Raw genomic sequence first — 21,610 nt, forward strand, 5'->3', positions numbered from 1 at the left:
AAGGAAACTGGAAACAGAGACTCCTTTGGCTATCTCCATGAGGTGATGGAGAGGATCCCCTGCATTCAGGCAGCAGCACAGTTGGGGTAGCAGAGCTAGAAGGTATATAAAAGTGTTAAAATCAAATAAAACCTTTGAAGTGCATAGCTGAGAGACCTGCATGGCCCAGGGTGAAGGTGTACTTGACTTGAGCTGAAGCTCCCGATTCAGATTTCCCCTTGTATGCTTTGTTTTAATTAAGTTTGGGGCTTTTTGAACTGGGAGGAGGAGAAGAATATAGCAACTACACATGCACAGGTATACTGTTTTGTGCACAACAGTTTATTACACAATAAGCTTTTATACAAAACGGGAAACTGTGACAAAGCAGTAGCTAAACATTACAGTACCAGACCATGGGTCAAGCTGTAATTTACCAGTTGTGAGTCACAGGACAGTTAATGCACAGGTACCTTCCAGTCATCAATAAATACTTCACTACTCAGTACCCTCCAGGAGCAAGGAGACAATCAAACTCTAGCTCCCTTGCAGGTTACTTCAAGCATTGCTGTCACTCTGGATGTAACTATATTAATATCCATGTACCTAAATCCACCTTCAGCCTGAAGATCAACACATCTAGTTAATGATGCAAACATTAACAAACCTAATGTGTCTGTTCTGACCAAACCATGCAACCTGGGTATGTAAAGCAGTTTGGTTGAGCAGAACTGACAGAGATCAACAGACTCTGCAGCAAGTAAAGAGCCTGGCAGCCAGCCCAGCCTGGGTCTATCCATTGCCCTTGTTCATCAAAGCACTAAAGCACTGTATGGAAGTCACCTGCCTTTCCATAGAGGATCAGCTTCCTCTGGAGGTGCCCAGACCTTCTGAGCAGGGCTTGTTGTCAGCTTTAAAGTCACCACAGAAAAGCAAGGGCTGTGTCCAGGAGCACCAGCCCTGGAGAACCCCAGTTTCCACTCACCTGGCCTACTCATTTTCAGCCTTCCTCATGCCTTGCTGTATGATTACCTATCCAATGCTTCACGTGCTGTGAACAGGCCCTTTTCCTCACATCTCCACTTAGTGTTCTTCCAAAACCTGAAAAACCACCTTTCCAGAACTCAGAGCAGTAAAATCTTCAGTGTCTTACCTATGGGAAAGATTATCCTACCAAGAACAATCCACCATAGCATGAACCTGTGACTTTGCTCCCTTTGACCATTGTAGTTCTCTCAAAGACAAGAAGCAACTCAGCTCAGGTTTGGTTTTCCTTGCACAGCTCTTCATCCATCTGTCAGCTGCTGCCACTCTGGACCTCTGACCATGGGAGAGAAGAATGCAGGCAAAGCTGACTGTCAGCTGCATCCAAGGGACTGGAATGTCAGTGACTGATCCTAATACATACATGAGGAAGGAAAGAAACTGAGGCTTGAAGGAGACATATTCTTAACACTGGAATATTAAACCATGGTATCTTTGACCTCTGTAAAAGCCCCCTCTGCTCAGTTCATTTACATTATGTGTCGTATACTCAACAGGAGGCTGCTACAACACGTATGAACACATAAAACCTTACTTGAGTGCAGGCTGTAAGAAGAAATCCATGATACTGAACAACTGAGGCTGAAAGGAGAAAGGCATGTTTATCATTCTGGGGCTAATGGAGTTTTTAGTCATGTTAAATCTCAGAAGACATGGAAATTCATTTTCCATGTCACATCACAGATACTGCTGCTTAGAGAACCTGAGCTTGTCAGAGAGAAGGAATTCCAGTTCAACAGTATCATCAGTGGTCTCTACTGGTACATTACTCTCTCCCACAGGGGTTTGGTAGCTCCCTACTTCGCGCCTTGAAGCTAATATCCCATTGCAGGAACACACCTCTGGTTGTCTAATGCCGTCTGAGCAAACATGGTTTGGAAGGTAAATGCCTGGGTAGGAATTTGGCTGGCAGTGACTAGGGATGAAGTACTCAGTTGCCACTGGACTCGATTCCATGTGATTAGGAAAAGGATTATTGGCCAGGCAACAGGTCTGGAGGCAGTTGTTGGCTTTGAATCCATGATGAAGGCCCAGTTTAGCAATAAGGGGCCTCCCAACATTAACTTCCTTTCTTTCATCCATTGTATATTCCATTCCTGGGTACTCATAGTGCAAGCAAACGGTGAAGATCAAGTGTTCCTGCAAAAGAGGAAGGAGGGAAGAAAAAGTTACACTTCTTCCCCAGATAGGCAACTCAGGAAACACTTAAAGCAGCACAGTCTTCTGCAGAAGAAGACTAACCTTTGTAGGAGCTAAAGACATGTATTGGGCAAGACTTGTTTACTGAGGACCTCTTTTGGGTTTTGGCTCACCTGATAGGGTTTATTTATAGAGGCACTTTGATAACACCAGCTGCCAAAAGCACTGGAGGTGAAATACCAAGTGATGTCCAGCAAAGGTGTTTATGACACAGATACAGAGATAAACTCAACAGTGCCACAGTGTCCTGAGGAGAACCTCATGCCCAAGTGCACAAGCTGTAATGGAAGGAGATGATACATAACATATTCATCTCCTACTAATGACATGTAAGATGCTGCTCTGCTTCAGATCATGTTCTTGTACTACAGGGCACAGGAACATCCCCACAGAGGACAACAGATGATCCTCACAAAACTAATCACCTTGCTAAAGCATAGGCCTAGGAAATACAAAGTGCTTTGTACAACAGTGTCAGGATTGCACAGACATTGATGAATAATCTATACTAACCCTTAGTTTCTGCAGTGAGCTTAGCCTGGTGTAGAGGCAGTGCTTGGGAAGGTCCTTTGAGACTAAATAGCTTCCAGTTTCCTCAGGAGTTCCTCTGTTGGCCTCTTTAGGATCCACATCCAGGTCCTTTTGCAGGGAAGAAAAGATGCAGTTTGACACGGACAAACCAGGGGAGGGAGATCACTAAGACAGCAAGAGGAAGCACTTACTAGTGCAAAGTCTGTAACGTAGGCTCTGCAAACCACTATCTCAGGTGGCTGCTTTACTATCCGTGTGTAGATGATCATGACGTTGGAAAACTCGGCTGCAAACCCCAGCTGGATCTGAACTCCACACTTGAATTCCAGATACATGCTTTCTGGAAGCTCTGCAAGTAAATAACCCAAAACTTAACCTGTGTGTTTTCTATTTATGATGGGTTTCAAAGTGTAGACCTCCTCTTGCTGCCCTCCTCTATCTGTCACTACAGATTTGCACAGACACTGCCAGAGAGCTGCCTCATCACAGACATACCTTTATACAAATATAAAGGTTATTCTCTTCCCAAATTCCACATACATTCTCTCCTATGCATGGCTTAAAACAAACCACAACATTATGTCTTGGTAATCTTTGCTTTCCATTTCAATCACATAACACAGAAAAATTAAGGGCTGACGCCACAAATGAAAACCTCCATCTATGATAGATGCTGCCTCCATCACCAGTTCACAAAGAGATTACTGGGAGATTGTCCCAGGAGGAAGCATCATACACCTCTCTCTTCCTCTTATTCTTCCCACCATCATCCAAAAGCAGACTGTCCCATACCATGAGCTTTGGCCCACTGGAGGTTCCGTGCCTGGGTCTCTGCAGAAGATCCAGTCTGTTGGATGGGATCAGTCAGTGCCCTCTTCTCAGACAGACTGCTGCGGATCTCCAGAGCCTGCTTGCCTTTGGTAAGGTGACACTTGCCCATATCTAAAATGAGATGCACATAGTTTCAAAATGAACACTACTGAAACTCTTAACTGAATTGAATACACTGCTGTGGTTATGCAAGTGTCAGCACATCCATAAAAACATGTCGTTTTAGAAGCATTCATTGCTCAGCTATTCATCACTTCAGGATAAAGCAGCGTGCCAGGTGCCTGCAGAGGATTTGTATGTGTCCTACTCAATGTGCTCACATGTTCTTCAAAACCAGCCCCAGTGGTACCCCAGCTCTGATTCAGTAAGGTCTCAGTTGAAGTGACTCATTTCAAGCATGTGAATAATCCCATTGGAGAGGATTTCTAAAGGTCTGGAGGCAAGCAGAGTATTTCTGGAGGTTGGAACCAGATGGTCTTTAAGGTCCCTCCCAACACATTCTATGATTTAGAGGTCAATATCGGTTATTTAACATTAGCACTAATGACCTGGTGACAGGACAGTGCAGGTGATTAAAAACTGAGAGGAGTGGCTGATACACCAGAGGATTGTGCTGGCATCAGAGGGACCTGACAGGCTGGAGAACTGGGCAGAGAGGAATCTCATGGATTCAACAGTGTCCTGTGCCTGGGCAGGAATAACCCCATGCACTGGTACAGAAAGGGGACTGATGTCTGGAAAGGACCTTGGGCACCTGGTGGACACCAAGCCAGCAATGATTCTTGTGCCAAAGGCACCTAGCAAGAACAGCATTGCCAGCAAGCACTGACCATTCACATGAAGGCTCTTTACATGGAACACTTTGACTGTGAACACTCCTCTGGAACAATTTCAAATGGCATCAGTGCACTCCCAACACCCAATATCTGGTAATAGTGACAGCAGTGGTTGTCACACTGCCTGACAGATAAACCTGTCTTTCCACTCCGAGTTCAAGGATGAGATAAGCAATAGGTCACACAGAACATCTCCAGCATGTGACATTAACCTGGCAGTATGGACAAAGCAAGAGGCAGCTGGATTTTACTCCTGCTTTGAATAGGCTGACAAGGAGAACGTGCGATAAAAACTAACGATGTAGTATATACATTTACTACTGATGCTAAGATGATGGGATTGCAGGGAAACCACAGCAGAACATCACCCACAAAGAACAGAACCTTACACACACAGCTCTTCGTTAATGCTGCAGCTATTCCATGCTTTGAGCACACGTTTGCACAGAAGAAATACATTTCCCAACAGTTTTCACCTCAGCACTTCTCCCATCAGCTATACAAGACAATTACTGAAGCAGGTATATTAAAACAGTGCATTGCCCTTTATAGTGCACTTGTACCTTTGATTATTGTCACTAGAGCACTCTTTGGTAGGTAGGACTCAGTTGTTTAAATGAAATGGAAGTGACTGGACACTAAGACTGATTGTTATGGATGGGCAATTTAAATCTAAATGCAGAAGGACACTCAGAACAAAGAAGGTTCACTAAAAAGCAGAGGATAAAATTGATCAGTATTAAAGAATCATAATCTTTGTTAATGTGCTGCCCAGCAGCACTTGCTTCTTGATAAAGGCTGCTGTTTTAACAAAAGAGCTTAAAGCAGACACTTAAGCACAGAAGCTGTTAGTAAATGCAGGCTGAGAAGAGTGCAGGAAGCTGGAGCTAACCTTCCGCCACCTCATCGAGCAGCACAGTAATCTTCTTATCTTCCAACAAGCGATCCTTCAGGAACTTCATGAAGATTCCATTGGCCAATCCTGACTGCTGGATTTCAAAAGCTTCTGCTCCCTGGCACCTGTGAGATCAGCAGCGTCAGACAAGGGAAAACACTGAGACATCTGCATGAGTAAGATCAACATGAGGACTACAGGAGTAGTTATGTTGGGAATGGGGGAAAGAAACCCCACAGTTTGAAACCCAGGTTGTGTCTAAGGCCAACCTGCTCTCCATGTCCATTTGCAAGCAACACATCATGAGGAGAATTCACTTACAATCAGACCACAGACCAGAGCTGATGTCAAACTACTTATGAGTAGAGAACTCCTACAAGTAACCATGAGCAAAAGATCAGGAAGCTTGCCCAGCCATTCCTGGTTTGCTGAATGCACTGGTGTCACCCTGGATCTGCATAGGAACACTGGGAATCATTACATATGCATTTCCACAGTCAGTTAGACTTAGTCACAGATAGGGATATAAATGAGTGGTCTTTAACACCACAGCTAGTGTTTTCCTGTGACAGATGAGCTGTACAATCACTTCTGGCTTCAAACCTCTGTGGCATAGCAGGAGAAAGATTTCCTTACGTGGCATATCCAAAGACAATGTTGGCTGTAACCTTCAGAGCATCCAAGATGAGAATCGTGTCGTCGTATTCATTTCTGCAATAAATGGAAAGACAGGAAAATACAATGTAACAAACTGCAGTTATTCAGATACCAACCAGCAGAGTTCAGAACAGTACTTCTCTTTCTCTTCTACAGTTCTGCAGTGAATCCTGACTGCTAACACACAGAGATCTTCATGGAGACAATGTGCAGACACAGTCAGGTATCACACACTACCCAAATGAGGGCAGGCTGCACTAACCAATCAAGCTTGGCTACAACGGCTTCAAAAGTGATTTCTGATAACCAGACAGTTTAGGGTGTAACAAAACCTATAGGAGTTCTTAATTTTATTTGGGTTTTTGGTTTCTCCCCCCTCAAGCACAGCATAACATAAGGCTTATGTAGCCATACTTTCACAGCAGACTGGGAAGCTGAATTGGGCCACTGGCATTTCATTAGCAATGAAGTTTAAAACATTAAAACATTAAAGCTGCAGCAATTTTCTCTTGCTAAACATTCCTCAGGGACCAATTTGCAGAAGTGCTGAGTGAAGAGTGATTTCAAGTGCAAGTTGAAGTAGGCTCTTCAGCTGGAAAGAAAACAGTACTTTGTTTAGAAAAATCCAATAACTCAGTTGGGTTTGAAGCTCTAAAGAAAGATACAGCATCCTCGGCATAAAACCAGGGCACAGAATCAATGCCACTGAAGACATCTAAAAATAAGAACTTCACTCGAGCCCTTCTGTCAAATTAATGTGCCTTTGACGATATGGATTCTCCTTCCTCCCTGTAATGATGAAGATGGTTAATGATGCAAGGGGACAGCGTGATTATTCTTCTTCAAGATGCCTGATTCTATGATCTCAGTTTTATTAGATAAGACTGATGGTTTCTAACCTTTAAAGAACAACAAAAGAAGATGAAATAAATGTCCTTCAGATCAAGAAGCAAGTGTCTACCCATGGAAACAAAGCCTAATCACCAGCTTCACATTTCCATCCAAGGCCGAAGGCAAAATAAGCCTATGAATGAATCCCACTGACTTTAAGAACACTTGGTTTTAACATGCTGCTGCAGTGAATAAACTGAGCTTCACAGTTGGTTCCCAAACTACAGTCATTACACCCTATCATGAGGCAAAACCATCCCTCAAGCACCCAGTGTCAGTCCTCACTATTCCTGTATGATGGGACTCTACCTTTTCCGACACATATCCAGCAGGAACACATTCAGTCCTGTCTCCTTCTCCTGCATCCGTTTGAGGATGTTCTGCACACACAGGCAGTTTGCAGAGCGATAGGGATTTGGAGCATCAATAGGAACCATGAAGCTGTTCCCATAGTTTTCATAGCCATGGCCAGCATAGTATAACAGACCTGAGAGTTCAAAACACACATGACTAAAAACACAGCTCAAGAGCACATTGGATATTTTAGCATGTCAAACACTTCATGCATATGTGTCTGAGGGAGATTAACATCATTCAAGCTACTCCAAGCAGGGTTTTTAATGCCTTTGTTAATACAGGAAGGAAGGGGAACCACATTAACATCAACTTTGCAACACAAAGACACAACAAATTAAAAGATACCAAGCAAAACCCTCATGCAATAGGATATATATTGATGCCAATATCTAATTTATGCCCCTACAAAACCTGAGTATTCAGCTCTGTGCTTTGTAAAGGAAACCAAGCCAGAAGTACAGCCCTTCAGACTAAGCCTTTGGTTCTCTTTTACTTCACTTAAATTCTTCACTTTACTTCTTTTACTTAAGCCCTCAAGTCATTAACAACTATGCCAGGACCTTGCAAACTGCTCCATTCAATCAACAGGGCTAAATTCCTGTTTACAGGAAACAGGCATAGGCAAGACAAGCAGGCAGCAAGTCCATGCAAGAGAAGTGGTGGGATGCAAGGCTTCACTTGAACAAAGAGCCTCAATCCAGCCACCAGAGGCTTGGGAAATGGCAACAGCTTTATTCGGTTAAAAGTCAGGTTTTTAAAGGGTACAGAATTGAAAGTGTATCATTACCTGGAGGTGTTCAAGGCTGGATGGGGCTTGGAACAACCTGGTCTAGTGGAAGGTGTCCCTATTGGAACTGGATGAGCTTTAAGGTCCCTTCCAACCCAAACCAGTCTGACTCTGTGAATAACCTGAACAAATAAAGGTACTATTGGGCTATTTATAAGGTTACCTGAGACTAGGTAAGTTCAAGAGTGTTAAGAAATGAAATTAAGCACCAAGTGCATGAGGGATGTCAGGTCCTAAGTTAAAAGGAAACAAATGTGACTTCCAGAGAGTTTGGATCTGGACCCAAATCAAGGTTCTACTTGAGATTCTACAGATCAGGTTTATGTTAAATTAGTGATTGGACTGACTGAAGAAAATAAGCCTCTAATATAAATCATGAGTATTTCCTCAATGAACAGAAATAGCTCAGAAATAGCCACCACACTTCTTCCATACCCTTGGCAGGTGACTGTGCTGTGCTTATCTGATGAGTACCTGCAACAGTTAAGCTGCTGAGCTCAAGATCAGAAATAAATCTCTGCATACCCAAGGCAAGCACAGTAAACATGTTTGGAGGAACTCATTAGACACTTCGACACCATGACTTTAAGTAGGCTCAAGTTCCTCACAGACGTCAGCATCTAAGTGGTATCTGCCTCTCTCTTAAAGAAAGCAGCCTAACAGCTATTTTCAGCCCTTAAGTAGATGGGTTGTGTTTTTACCCTTTGTGGAATACAATATTTATTGCTCTCTACCTTTAGAGCAACATAAACTAAGACATCAGAGATGAAAACCATCATCACTTTGTCTCTTCTGGAACACTTCTTATCTGAAATGTCACTTTCCTGGCAGTTAGCAGGAATTACAATGTTATATCAAGCATCAGGAATATGTGTAATAGGCACCAAATAGAAGTAGCCACTATGCCTCTTCTATTTGGAGCTGTGCCCACTAAAAAAGCAAGAAATCATCATCTATTTGTGCACTGACAGCATCTTTTATATGCCTGAAGCCATTAATATCCAGGAAAAACAAAGACCATTTACAGTGAAAACACTACTCAAAGAATGCTCTCCTTACCTTCCAGAAATGCCAGCCTGCTGGAAAAACACAACTGCAAACATAAGCCTTAGAAGAGCTTTGCTATGGGGCTGGTGAGAAACTCATTAAAGCCTGTCAGTACTAAATTCATATTCATTAGAGACAACAATTGTTATAGAAAACATCTTAGAAGGTGCAAGACCCTAAAAGCTCACCCCAATGTATAAGCACACTTCTTGCCAGGGCACAGAGGGAGACAACTGCTATCAGAGAGCCTGCTAAACCTCACCGCCCTACTTAGCCTTCATGTCGTGAGAGTTTCGGCTCTGACATAAATACCCAAATGTCAGCTCAGCCAGCTCTGCTCCGGCAGAGCATCAGGTAACACCGCAGGGAGAAAGGCTCACTAAGAAATGATCTGACCTTGTGTTCCAAAACAGAATCAACTCGTGTTGTCTCGGAAGGGCATTGCTGCAGGAATTGTGCTGTTGAAACAGGACAAGTGACACAACTTTGGGGTCTCTGTTCTATATCATTTCAGGTGGCATTTATGCAACTTAATGACCAACCAGTGGCAGCCAGCAGCACCCTCCTCAAAGCCCAAGCCAGAACTTCCCTTGCACCCCAAGCCAGGTCATTCAAGGACTTTCCAAGCAAGACATGAAGGTTTCTGCTCTCAGCATCAATCCCACAAGCTCTGTCTTGTGCTTTGACTCTCAAATAGTCTGTAAGGGATAATGTGAGTTCTTCTCTGGTTTATTCTACTTCTTTAAAGTGCACAGCCACAACTTACAGGAACTACACGGTCATTTACATAAACAAATTTCTTCTCAGTTTGCTTTGTGAAGCAGAAATCCAGGTTTGCACAACTCCCAGTCAAGGGCATTATGGATAAGTCTGTGCTTGCCAGGCTGGAATCACAGTAAGGATTAATCTCAAACCTTGGCACAAAGGAAGAAGGTTAAAAGATGTCTTGTTCTCCTGCCCTAACACACCTGGTATCAGAGCGCAGCTCACTTTAAAGGCAAAGAAAAGCCTCCCTCTGCTTATGTTCTTTACAGAGTGAGGACTGAGAGCAGAGCAGCACTTCCCAAAGCGAAGAAATCCAGAAGGAAAACATTCTGCAGGCATTCCAGCAGAATGGCAGTGGATGAGTGGAAGGGTGTCACCAGCAAGCCCAGAACATATTCTGTATATTCCATGCTGTTCCTCACCAGAAAAGCAACCCAGCAATCCAAGGATGCCAAGGAATCAGTCAGTCCTACCCAAACCATCATCTTGCAGGCATGGGAAGGGAGGAGGACAAGTAGGAAGACGATGTTGGAAAGATCTCCTAAAGGCAGCAAGGACTGCTGCCCAGGACTACACCTAGTCTTGAAAGCTGTGTAACTGCAGTGTACAACCACTCTACTGCTAGCTTGCTTCCATAATACACCAGTACAGTCAAAGGGCATGCTGGAGGGTGTTTTTAACTTACTTTTCCTATTCTACACACATGCTATTTATCATGAAGTCTGTTTTGCTATCACTTCTAGTGAGCTGGCAGAGGTACATACCAGATGTGTGTGTACTTGATGCATCCCAAACCTGACCTGCTTCTGAGGGGTATCACATGTTCTTACCATACACTCCTTTGTCCAAGAGGAGCAGAAACTCATCCACTGCATTTCTCATCTCGGGCTCAGTGAGATCCAGCAAGGAAACAACTTTGAAATCCAGCTGCCTCAGCAAGTTGGTCAGTTCATAGACATCCACCATGGGAGCCTTGAGCTGGGGATGGTTCCAGTAGCTCATATTCCCTATTAACAGGGCTACCTTGTCTGTTGCTGCAGAGAAAAAGCAAAACCAAAACCACATCAGGTTTATATATTCCATGGGTTCAACTCCTTTAAATTGAAGTTGCTCACTTCAGACACAATATTTGATATGATTTTAAAGCACAGCTCCTGAATTCCTCCATGCAAGAAGACATTTCATACACATGAAAGTTCTGATGGCCACTAAACCTTCCCCAAACCCTCACATTTTCTTCTGCTTCTTAAAACACAGACAAGAATCCACTACACACAAAGCACCACTTTCACAACTCCATCTTCCATGTCCCATCTCTCTCAAACATGGTACAATTAGGTGAAAACTTTTACAGGTCACAAGTAAAAAGTCTTTTCCCTGTTTGTTAAGGCTTCTTTTCACTTACACTCCTCTCACACTGAGGAACATGAAAGTGGTACAGTTCTGACAGAGGCCAGCAGCCTCTCCACCTGGTTCAGCATCCACAACAACATGCCTGAGCACACTTGAGTCTACCATGCAAGAATTCAATTTAAACCCCCAGCAACTATTCTTCCCAACATACATATGTTATCCATCTATCTTTATGAGCTTCAGCTCAGCATCAAAGCATCCATGCTGAGGAAGAGCTGAGCTTGCAGCGACACATCCCCTCAGCAGAGTGCCTACCAATCCTTTCTATCACCCCACCCCAATACCACTACCTCCAACTGTCCAAGTATTCAAAGTAAGGGAGGAACATGCTGGCTAAGGCCCTGGCCAGAGGAATCTGAAACAGTAAACTGAAACAGATCAGAAGTTGTAGACACTCCACCGAGTCACTAAAAATACTGGTGCCCTCACCACATTTTACTCCTGAAAGGGCATGCAAGCATTAGAAAAGGCTACAAAAATACACAGAAGTCTCTCTCCCTGCAGCTATTTATGTGTTATTCACAATTATTTCACTAGCAGTGGCAGAAAAAGCCATGTTCTGAAGCAAAAGCAATTTCCTAGATGTGAAACATGTATGTTCATTACAGCTACAAACTACTTACCAACAGGTCTGTGATCTGCCTGTTCTTGCAGCTCTGCTTGAAAGAGAAGGGAAGAACAGATCATCAGTAACAGCAGTCATAGCTGTAGTGTCAGAAATGAACTGCATGTCCTCTACAGCCACAGGCTATTGGCACTGCTATGCCTCATACATTACTGGCTTAAGAAGAAAATGCTCTTTCTTTTTGTTTTGGTGGGGTTTTACCTGGTTTCCTTCACCCTCTTTTCCAAGCTTATCACTCACCTAGTTTCTGAAGATCACTGAGGTCTTCTGTGAAGAAACACACCAATAACACCAGTTTAAACACGAAGAACCAATTATTTCATTAATAAAAATATAAGTGATTATTAACAGAAGCCAAAGTACCTTTCTAAAATACTTCTGGCTTTGCACTTCTGCAAATCTAAAGCTTTCATATGATTATTCCACATGCAGAGAAGAGAAAGCCCTACATCAATATACTAAGCTCTATACAGCATTCTAATACAGTAGATCTCAATAGAAAAGGGAGAAACCCATTCTGTGCCTCAGTCCCACAGGCATGCAAGCAGCTTGAATGAATAAGGAACAGAAGTACCCAGATGTGTGAAGGCCAGCAACATCCTAAGCAAGAAATCTTACTTTGTAAAGCCTAGATTCCAGATACAATCGTCAAACACTCTGAGCTACCACAGGCAGGAGGTAGCCAGGGGGGATGCTCTAAGCAGCCTGACATCTTTATATATGATCCCCTGTGATGTAAATATTTGCTTTAAGATGCTCAAAGGGATGGTATCAGCACTAAATTCTTCCCCCCTATTGCAGCAATGCAAAGGAAAAGAGAAATTGTCCCAGTAAGGGTGCTGGAAACGCTCTCACAGACAGAGCTGACAGTGGAACTGCTCTATCCAGCTCTCTAAGGTCATCCAGGTTCCTAAACACCTTCAGCCTTTCTTGCCGGGATGTTGCCTCCTGAGCCCAGCCAAAGAAATCTCAACATCTTCCCGGGTCACTAGAAACAGGACACAAACCCAGCGCAAAAATCAACTTTAAATACTACAGAAGAAGAAAGCACCTTGGTTTTCATCCCATGTGCTTTAGATCGTGGTATTAAGGCAAGAAGAGAGAAGCACATGCAGAAGGAACATTGCATCACAGATTTCAAACAGACTGAAGCTCTTAATCCATGCATGCTTTCCAGCAACACACCATCATCCCCATCATTTAGTCTTATAACTGATTCACAACTGAAGATGTATTTACCTTCTGAGCACTCCACTGCCATAGCTTTCCTTCCTTGCGTTCAAGGGGGAAAAATTGGAAGACAATTGCTCTCAGTTGTGAGAGTGAGCACACAAAGTGGGAAAGAAAGTAATTTCTGAGTTTCTCTGCAGTCTGCCCCATTTCATAGCAGCAGCAATCAACACTGATCACAACACTGTGTAGTATTACTAAGCCTCAGGAGTACTAAACTAGGCTATTTCTTAGGATATGCAAGAACTTTCCCTATGAATTATGCAATAGAATTATCTGGAAGCTGCACAAACAGATCTTTGCCTTGTTAGTTTACTTCAAATACATGCACTCACACTAAATCATGTTATATTCACTTGTTCTGCTTGCTGTGAATAACCTCACCTGTCCTCATTGCTGAAGGACTCAGTGTAACACAATTGGTACCTCCAACAAGGGTTTATAGGCTTAGGGAAGGAACTGATACATCAGGTAACCTGTATCAAGCACAAAAACTCCTTACCTATAACAACTTCTATCTTGTTGCTGTCCTCATCTTCCTGGTCATTGAACACATGACACCAGTACGTTCCTTGATGCTCCACATCTACATAAGTCACCTGCACAAGCATTGTCACAGTCATTCCACCAGATCCCAGAAGAATTCCTGTCTCAGTTTCATTTAATCCCACTTGCAAGAAAGGGTAAAAGCTAAAAGCAAAGCTTGACCCAATCCAAAACGGCTGACACCCTCATTCCTCAGTGAGCAGGACAGCACATGCCTCCTAGCAATCCACCTCAGAGGCTTGAGATGCCTTAAGCACTGAATGCAAGAGCTCATACAAATCAGAGTGCTCTGCAGGGCTTTCACTCTACTGATACTTCATCTGTGTCATGTCCCAGCAATCCAAAGTACACTATAGCCTTATATCCCATGACTACCACCTGGAACATGCTCAGGATTAAAACTATGCACCCTAGAGCCTTAGAACACTATAGGAAAGGGACTAAGAACTTCCAGTGAGCACTCCCATAACAGGTAACCAAGGCTATGAATTAACTTCTTTTCTTCAAGGAAGCTTTATGTGATAAGTGGTTATGCATTAGTCCCCCATGGCTGGCCCCTAGTAACTTACCATATAGACATTTTTGCTCCCATTTGCCACAGGAAATCCATTTCTGAACCACTGGTACTGAGGAATTGGGTTTCCAACAGCTCCACACTCCAGCACCAAAACATCCCCCACTGCCAGGCTTTGTGCCTGAGGCTGGACACAAATGCGCAGCTTGTTCCCAGGCAAACCAGTTAAGCTCCCTTAAAAAGTGAAAAAAGAGGGAAGAAAACAGGAAAGAAAGGGTGAGACACCATATAGGCTAATAAGAATTGATGATGTATGGTCACATCTTCCTGTAACTCACACAGGCTGGTTTAATAGCAGTGAAATTCAGCTACTTGTCCCTGAGCAGTACGCTAAAAACATCAGCCACTGCCATGATCCAAACAGAAATGTCTTGGGGAACAAAAGCTATTCAGAACACCTTAAATACACTGAAGACTCATCCAGCTGCTGTGATGTAAGTTTCTATACATGATAGAATTCATCTTTAGGACATCCACCACACAGAGGAGTGCTGCACTGAGAAGATTTGTGGTATCCACATATCAGTTTAAGTGACACACACTCCAGCAAGCCCAGCCCCACTTGTAAAGGTCACACCAGTGATCTTTTCTCTCAGCTGCAAGGTCACTCATCTCTGCTGTTAGACTACGTGTGCCGACACATGCTTTGTCATCAGAGCTATTCGTGACTGACAACCAGAGGGTGATGACATTTTCCTTTGCACAGTGAAATAAAGGGAGGCAGTGATCCAAGTATCTGTTCTACCAGTGGCTGAGATGCTTGGTGCATCATAAACTTGTGTTTCAGAGGTTTTACAAACAGCTGTTCTACATTTATGATCAGTGTTGACCAGTGGTTTTAAAAGAAAGCTCCATTTCTGGTAAAGAGACTGGGAGATACCCATTTGTTTTGTGACAAACAGAGACCCTGGTGTACCACGTTCTCTACCAATGGTATTGAGGTTTTTCTTCCTTACAAAGGAAAATGTCCCAATTTAATATCAGGATCTTCCAACAAAATATAAAGAATTAATTAATTAAGGTGAGATGGGAAGGACCTGCTGCTGTAGTCAAACAGGATTAGTCTTTAAGGACAGGAACACACAAGTTACAGGTAGTGAAAGATAACATGAGATTGAAAGATAACATGGTTTCTGTCTCCCTTACCTGCCATTTACAGGCCCTTGTTGGTACATCCTGCTGTTGTACCACTCACAACACACACTAACCAGCTTGTCCCTGTACCTTTTGGGATTGTGTCTGGCTGCTTCTCTGGTCCCAAGCTCACAAGACAGCTTTGGCAGAATGGAGCATGATCGAGCGCTCAAACAGAAAGCAATGAAAGAAGAGGGGAAGAAGAGTATCTGAAAAAAGAAAGCAACCAAAAAGGAGCAGGAAAAGGGGAAAGACAGACAGTCAGCAGCTGAAATAGAAGATTTCATACCTAGTCATCACCTACAGCAGTGGTATTGTCAGTATTGTCTAGTTCAACTGAAAAACCAGCAACCCCAGGCCAAATGTTCCAGGAGATGGAGAGTGCCCCCCTTAAGTCTCCTTGGTAGGACTCCAAGAGGGGAAGTTACAGGAAGGAGCAATCCATCCTGCCCCTCATCCTTTCACCCATTAGCAAGGCCTAAACACAGTAAAATTCACTCCCACTATAGTTCCTGGCTGGCCAAGAGTCATGGAACATAAGGCAAGGCACTAGACTGCAGATACCTGCTGCCCTTTAGGCTCCAAAACTCCTGCCACAAGTGTGAAACAATATACTGCTGGTTTTTCTCAGGGGTTCTTTGGAAGTAGTCATTACAAGGTTATTTATCTCAGCTTCCTGGTGCAAGCAGCAACATCTAAACCTGCAGGTTTCTAACTGAGTAGAGCCTGGAGTAGAAGCAGAAAAAGCAGAAGAAATCATTGCTTAGGTAAGGGACTGGGAAGATGCAAAAAGGTCACCCCAAGTGACACTGCAATAGCTTTTCATCTTTTACCAGAAGAACAGTTCTCTCTGTCTCTTTTCCTGACATGAGTAATTTTTCTATGTGGGATGTAAGTAGAAAACACCTTTGACTCATGACAAGAGATGAAAAAAGTACTCTTTACAGCCTGAAGGCACTGCAGTTGAATTCTAGCTCACGCATCTTCAGGCCAATAGCAAGCAAGTCCAGGCTGTTTAATGAGAGAGTTTATAAAGTGCAGGAATCAATGCCTGTGTAATACTCCTGAGCATTCTGTAAAGCAAACAAAGAACACACACACCCACCAGAAAACCCACAATGGAAGCAGAGCTGTCTTCAAGCCAGTGCCATGAATTCCTATGGACTTACACAGCGCAGCTCAATTACTAGGGTTTTTAGGCAGGTTACACACACCTGTTAGCTGACCACTGATAAACCTTATGAAATGCAATTCCCACCAAAAAGACTCAGTTTACCTCAAGTGTTTCTTCCTCTCATAGGTTTATTTCAGTAACTTGTTGACCTACCTTCACTGTTAGCTGGGCTGGTTATATGAAGTTATAATGAGTGCACTAGACTGTGTGTGGTTTTAATCAGGCCTCTTTCCCATCTGTGCAAGACAGCAACAGGGATCCTAGTCCCTCTAGGAGTGGGAAGATAGACTTTCAACAGACAGTGGTTTGGCCACTCACCATGAGGTGTTCCCTGGAGATGACAGACTTCCAGGTGTGCCCAGCGACTGAACACGAAGGAGGATTCACTGTTCACTCGGCAGATGTAGAAGCCAGAGTCGTTCACACTCACTGGATTAAAAACCAGCTCTGGAGAATTGCCATTGGGAACCTGAGGTACAGGTGAAGCAAGGAAGAGATTCAATCTAAACCTGGATCAAATTTAGAATGCTTATTTCAATGCCCATAGCACCAGCCTCAGCACCTTCCCTTGCTGAAAACTTTGGGATGAGGAAGTCTTGTTCTGTGTATTTAAGTAGCTCGGAGACAGGCTTCCTTCCAAGAACCATTCATATGCCTCTATTTAAGACACTTCTGAGCTTTGAAGCTTGCTGAAAAGCTCTTCTGAAATCAAGGATTTTTACCTTTCTCCACAAACAACTTGGAACAATTTCTTAAGCACCCGAGTGTGTGTTACATTCAGCTCTAGTCTTAGGACATATTCAACTATGATCAGGAAACTGTAACATTCTTTCACAGACAAAGAATTTTTTACTACATCTATATTTCCTGTCACATTCCAAGATCAGCCTCCAAGGATGGTCTGAATATAAGTAACCACCTTATTGTTTTACATATTGATAGGGTTGTTATGCAGCATTTCTTACACTTCTATTTTATTAATCTATAGAGCAATCTCCTCTCATTGCAAATAAGTCTTTAGAAAGGTATCATCCCAAATCATTCCCTATTATTTCCACCATTAAACCCCCTGTATTCTGTATCAACTATTACCTCTTTCTCCTGCTTGAACCACTGGTAATGCACAAATGGGTGTCCTGTTGCCCAGCAAGACAGCTTGACCATCTGTCCAGGGAGCACTGATTGAGAGTCTGGCTGCACAACAATCTTTATCGCTTTAAAGAAGAATTTACACACAGGAAGGTTATTAACAAAAACAATTCCACTACTGAAATTTGCATTTAAGCTGTTCTTTGAGCAAAGAGTTTCTGTCATTAAATAGATTTGGAAAAGAATTAGTTTGCACTGTGTATACACACAGTTCCTATTTGTTATATGGCTTTGAGACATTCAGTTGTTATGCTTCAGATTAAGATTAGGCACAGTCTGAGGATGGATCAAACCAGTAAGAGTTTAACTACAACACAGTATGGTTTTCTGTCATTCCTCATGCAGCCTTCCTAGCCAAAACGCTGCTTTCAGTGTTGCGTCTGACTTCTGTAGAGCACAGGGCTTGGGTTTTCTGTTGCCAACATGCAAGGTAAAACTTTCCACTTCAGATTTTAACTGCCAGGAAGGAGCATGAGTGAAATTCTGACACCGGTTTGGTATCATCCAGTTATTTTCTTAACCTCGACCATCCCAGAGATCTTGTTACAGCATGACCCAAAACCAGATTCACTGGTACAACCAAGGTCATCAGAAGAGGACATTTTCCTAACAGAGAATGCTTGAGGAAAGAAACTGTAACAATGTGATCAACGGCTGAAACTTGAGCAGAAACCCCTGTGGTCTTTGTTAATCACACACTTTGTCTAGCAGGGAAACGGGCTCTGTTAACCTCCTCCACACACAATCCTATCCTGAAGTCGCTGGTCACACAGGCAGCTACTCCAAAGCATCCATAAGACTTGAAAATTCCCTGTCTCTCTCTAAAACAACTTCCCTCTATACCCTAGCCCTGAAGATGACAACCTCATTTCCTCACTGAACACTTCCTCTGCTGTTTTTCATAAAGGGAGTCTGTTAAGCACCAGTTTTGAGCATCACCATCACCTAACATCAGCCAAGACAAATAGGAATGATACTACTTCATTTGAATGGACAGGAAAATTAAGATGATTTGCTTTATCCAAAGCCTTCCACTTTGGTTCGATCCCTCCTGATCTGCACAACTAATACCTCCTAGGAAAGCAGATGAGCAAAACAAGTTCTCTGAAGGATCAGTATTCTGCACTCCTTGGAAGCATTACAAACCAGTTCTAAGAATCTGATTCATAGTTTCTTCACAGTTTCATTTATCTTCCTACCAGCCATTCAACACTACAGCTACTTCCTGCAAAGCATCACACAACGTAATGGTTCAGGAAGAAAAACTCCTCGCTCAATTTTCGGAATGGTTACAGAGATACACAAATAGCTCTTCATTTGCCTTGGAAAAGGCAAAGCTCAAGTTTTGAGCTCCTAATCTTTACTATAATCCAACTACTACGTTCTTGGCTCACACACCAGTAAACATTTGCAGTCATCTCTGGAAATTCAGCCTCAATTACTCCCATTGAGGTTGAAGTGCTCAGACCTGCCTGCAGAGGAAAACCATCTCTCTGCTCTTGTCTCAACCACAACTCCTGAAGGTGGCACAAGGGCCAGGCTGTAATACCACAAACTGCACAGTAACCTTTTTGCCTCCTTAGCCTGGGAGAAAGCTCTATTTCATTCAATGTGACAGGGAAGTCTCTAAGCTCTGAGAGACAAACAAGGGCTAGGACTTGGCTCTGGGAGTTCCTGATTCGCCAAGAGATGCTTTGTATCGCTGCAAACAAAGCATGTCGCAGCTTGTAACAATACATCTCTGCCATAAAGGTACTGAAGTCGTGTCCCAAAAAGGAATACTTCAGTGTTTCCAGTTGCAGGAAAGCACAAACCAGAACTGACCTGAATGGCTGAGGCACTGGAGAGCCTCTGTGTGCTCCAGGGCCTGCAGGAACTGCATGAGCTCCACCACAGTGCAGCCACGATCTCCCAGGAGCTGGAGGAGACTCCAACTGGGACTTCCTTCTGGCTCCAGCACCTTGAGGGAACACTGCTCCAAATCCAGAGGGCTGCAAAGTAAGGGGAGACCTCCTTAGAGCTTCTTCCTCACAAAGGAGCAGAGTTAAAACCCACAGGTGGGAAATTCCCAGCTGATCTGAAGGTATCTGCAGTATTTCCTGCAAGCTTTGGGAGTTCAGCAACACCTCCACAGACTGAAAGTGGTATTAGTGAGCTGTGTGCTACAAGAGATGCTTGCACCTAACAATTCTGACCCAACGTATTGAGAAATCTTCACTTTTTCACTTCTGACAGTCTCAGCACAAAAACAAGTGCAGCACCTTTCACTCTCCTGTGCCTAATTCAGAAGCAGTAAAGAGTGAGTCAGAATCCAACTTGAAAGCCCAGGAAGACTTTGATTTTCAGAGAAGTTGTTAAAACAAGCGACTGTTGCAGCTTAACTGATACACAGAGTGCAGTTATCTGCTTCCATACATTCCTCTCTAGGTATAAATACACAGTCTGGAATTTGGGTGTTAAGCCTTCTTTCAATCAGAGCAGATTAAAATAACACAGGTAATAAGGACATGAATACAGCTATAGAAGGGAATGCCAGTTTATGTATTCCCACATTAAAGATTAATCAATGTTTCTTGCATTAGCTCACATGGACATATTTCCACTTATCAAGCACTTCATTGTATTTTACTAGATAATACAGGAACACACAGAGCCCCAAGCCTCACAGAGGGATCATATTGTAGCCCTCGGGTTCTACTTCTCTATTAATAAATACAGTTGTAATAGAGGAAGGACACATGTTCATAGTGTCTATTCAGTGCTGCACCTGAAATTTTGAGGTACCACCCTCTAAACCAAACCCTGAAAAGCCACAGGAAGCGACCTACAGAATGCGACCTGGGAAGAAAGAGTTGAAGGGAATGGATGTGTTCTCTGTCTGGCTGCATTCCCGCTGAGGGACAGGTGGATACTTTCCAGCTCCAAAGTGGCAAAGCAGGATGCTGTGCTACTTGTACTCTGCTATTTCTTCACTGGAAGCCCTCACATGGGACCAAGCAAACACCTCCCAGAAACGGGCCACGACTTTACCTCCGATCTCCTCCACCCCACCTGCCCCAGACCGTCAGGGATGCTCCCGCTGCTGCAGGATGGAGGTCTGGCGTTCTGGGACGGACAGCACGGCTCACACAGCCCACACAGCCATGGCCTCAGGCAGCAGCGGCAGCGGCAGCAGCCGCTGTTCCTCGCCCGAGCACAGCCTCACAGGCACCGGGAAGCACAGCTCTGCCGCAAGGCCGGTGCCTCGGGCGGTCGCATCACTCACGGCCCGGTGCTTTCGGCTCCGGAGGGACCCCAGGCGGCGCGGCCCCCGCCTCGACCCCGCGGCTTCCCCCCGGGCCCCGCCACCGGAGCCCCGCGGCTTCCCCGCCCCGCCCCGTTAGGCCGCCCTCACCTCAGCCGGACCCTGCCGCGGCTCCCCGCCCGCTGCGCCAGGTCCCGCCAGCCCTTGCCGGGCGCCGCGCGGTCCAGGAGCTCGCTGAGCCTGCGGAGCAGCGGCGGGGCCAGGCCGCTGAGGGGCAGCGAGTCCCGGGCCGGCTCCGCCATCGCCGCCGCCTCCTCCCGCCCGGCGCCGCGCTCCGCTCCCCTCCGCTCCGCCCGGAAGGCCGCGCCGCGCGCAGCCGGCACGCGCACCTCCGCCACGCGCCACGCCGCTTCCCGCCCTTTCCTGAGGGGAGCCCCGCCGGGGCCGAGCCGTGAGGGGGGGGCGGCACCGCGGCCCTTGGGAAGAGGAAGGCGCCCGGGAGCGTGTGAGGGAACCGGGCCGGGTTTGGGTTTCCCCGGTTTGAAACGGGACAGTTGAGTGTGTGACCCGGGGGGCAAAACGCGGAGGCTGGATGTGGCCGGGGAGCGGAGCCGTGCGGGGGTACGGCAGGCACGAATCGTGCCCCAGCGGGACAGGGGGATCGCTCTGAGGAGAAACGGCTTTAATCGCAGCCATGGGCT

The 21,610-nt window shown here is 44.7% G+C and overlaps 1 protein-coding gene across 1 annotated transcript; it reads right to left on the reverse strand.

Annotated features, from left to right (window-relative positions):
• Positions 1–1,701: 1,701 nt before the first annotated feature.
• MALT1 (MALT1 paracaspase) lies at positions 1,702–21,211 on the reverse strand (the record flags this gene model as incomplete). The annotated part of the gene is made up of 17 exons (XM_080637331.1): positions 1,702–2,163; positions 2,737–2,862; positions 2,946–3,103; positions 3,547–3,696; positions 5,314–5,441; positions 5,953–6,027; positions 7,174–7,351; positions 10,651–10,854; positions 11,857–11,889; positions 12,099–12,125; positions 13,098–13,130; positions 13,591–13,687; positions 14,204–14,382; positions 16,835–16,985; positions 17,609–17,730; positions 19,490–19,656; positions 21,060–21,211. The coding sequence occupies 17 exons, from the start codon at positions 21,209–21,211 to the stop codon at positions 1,702–1,704; spliced, it is 2,442 nt and encodes an 813-aa protein (XP_080493457.1).
• Positions 21,212–21,610: the final 399 nt, after the last annotated feature.

This window comes from Psittacula echo, assembly GCF_963264785.1.
Source record: "Psittacula echo genome assembly, chromosome: Z".
NCBI classification, from domain to species: Eukaryota; Metazoa; Chordata; class Aves; order Psittaciformes; family Psittacidae; genus Psittacula; species Psittacula echo.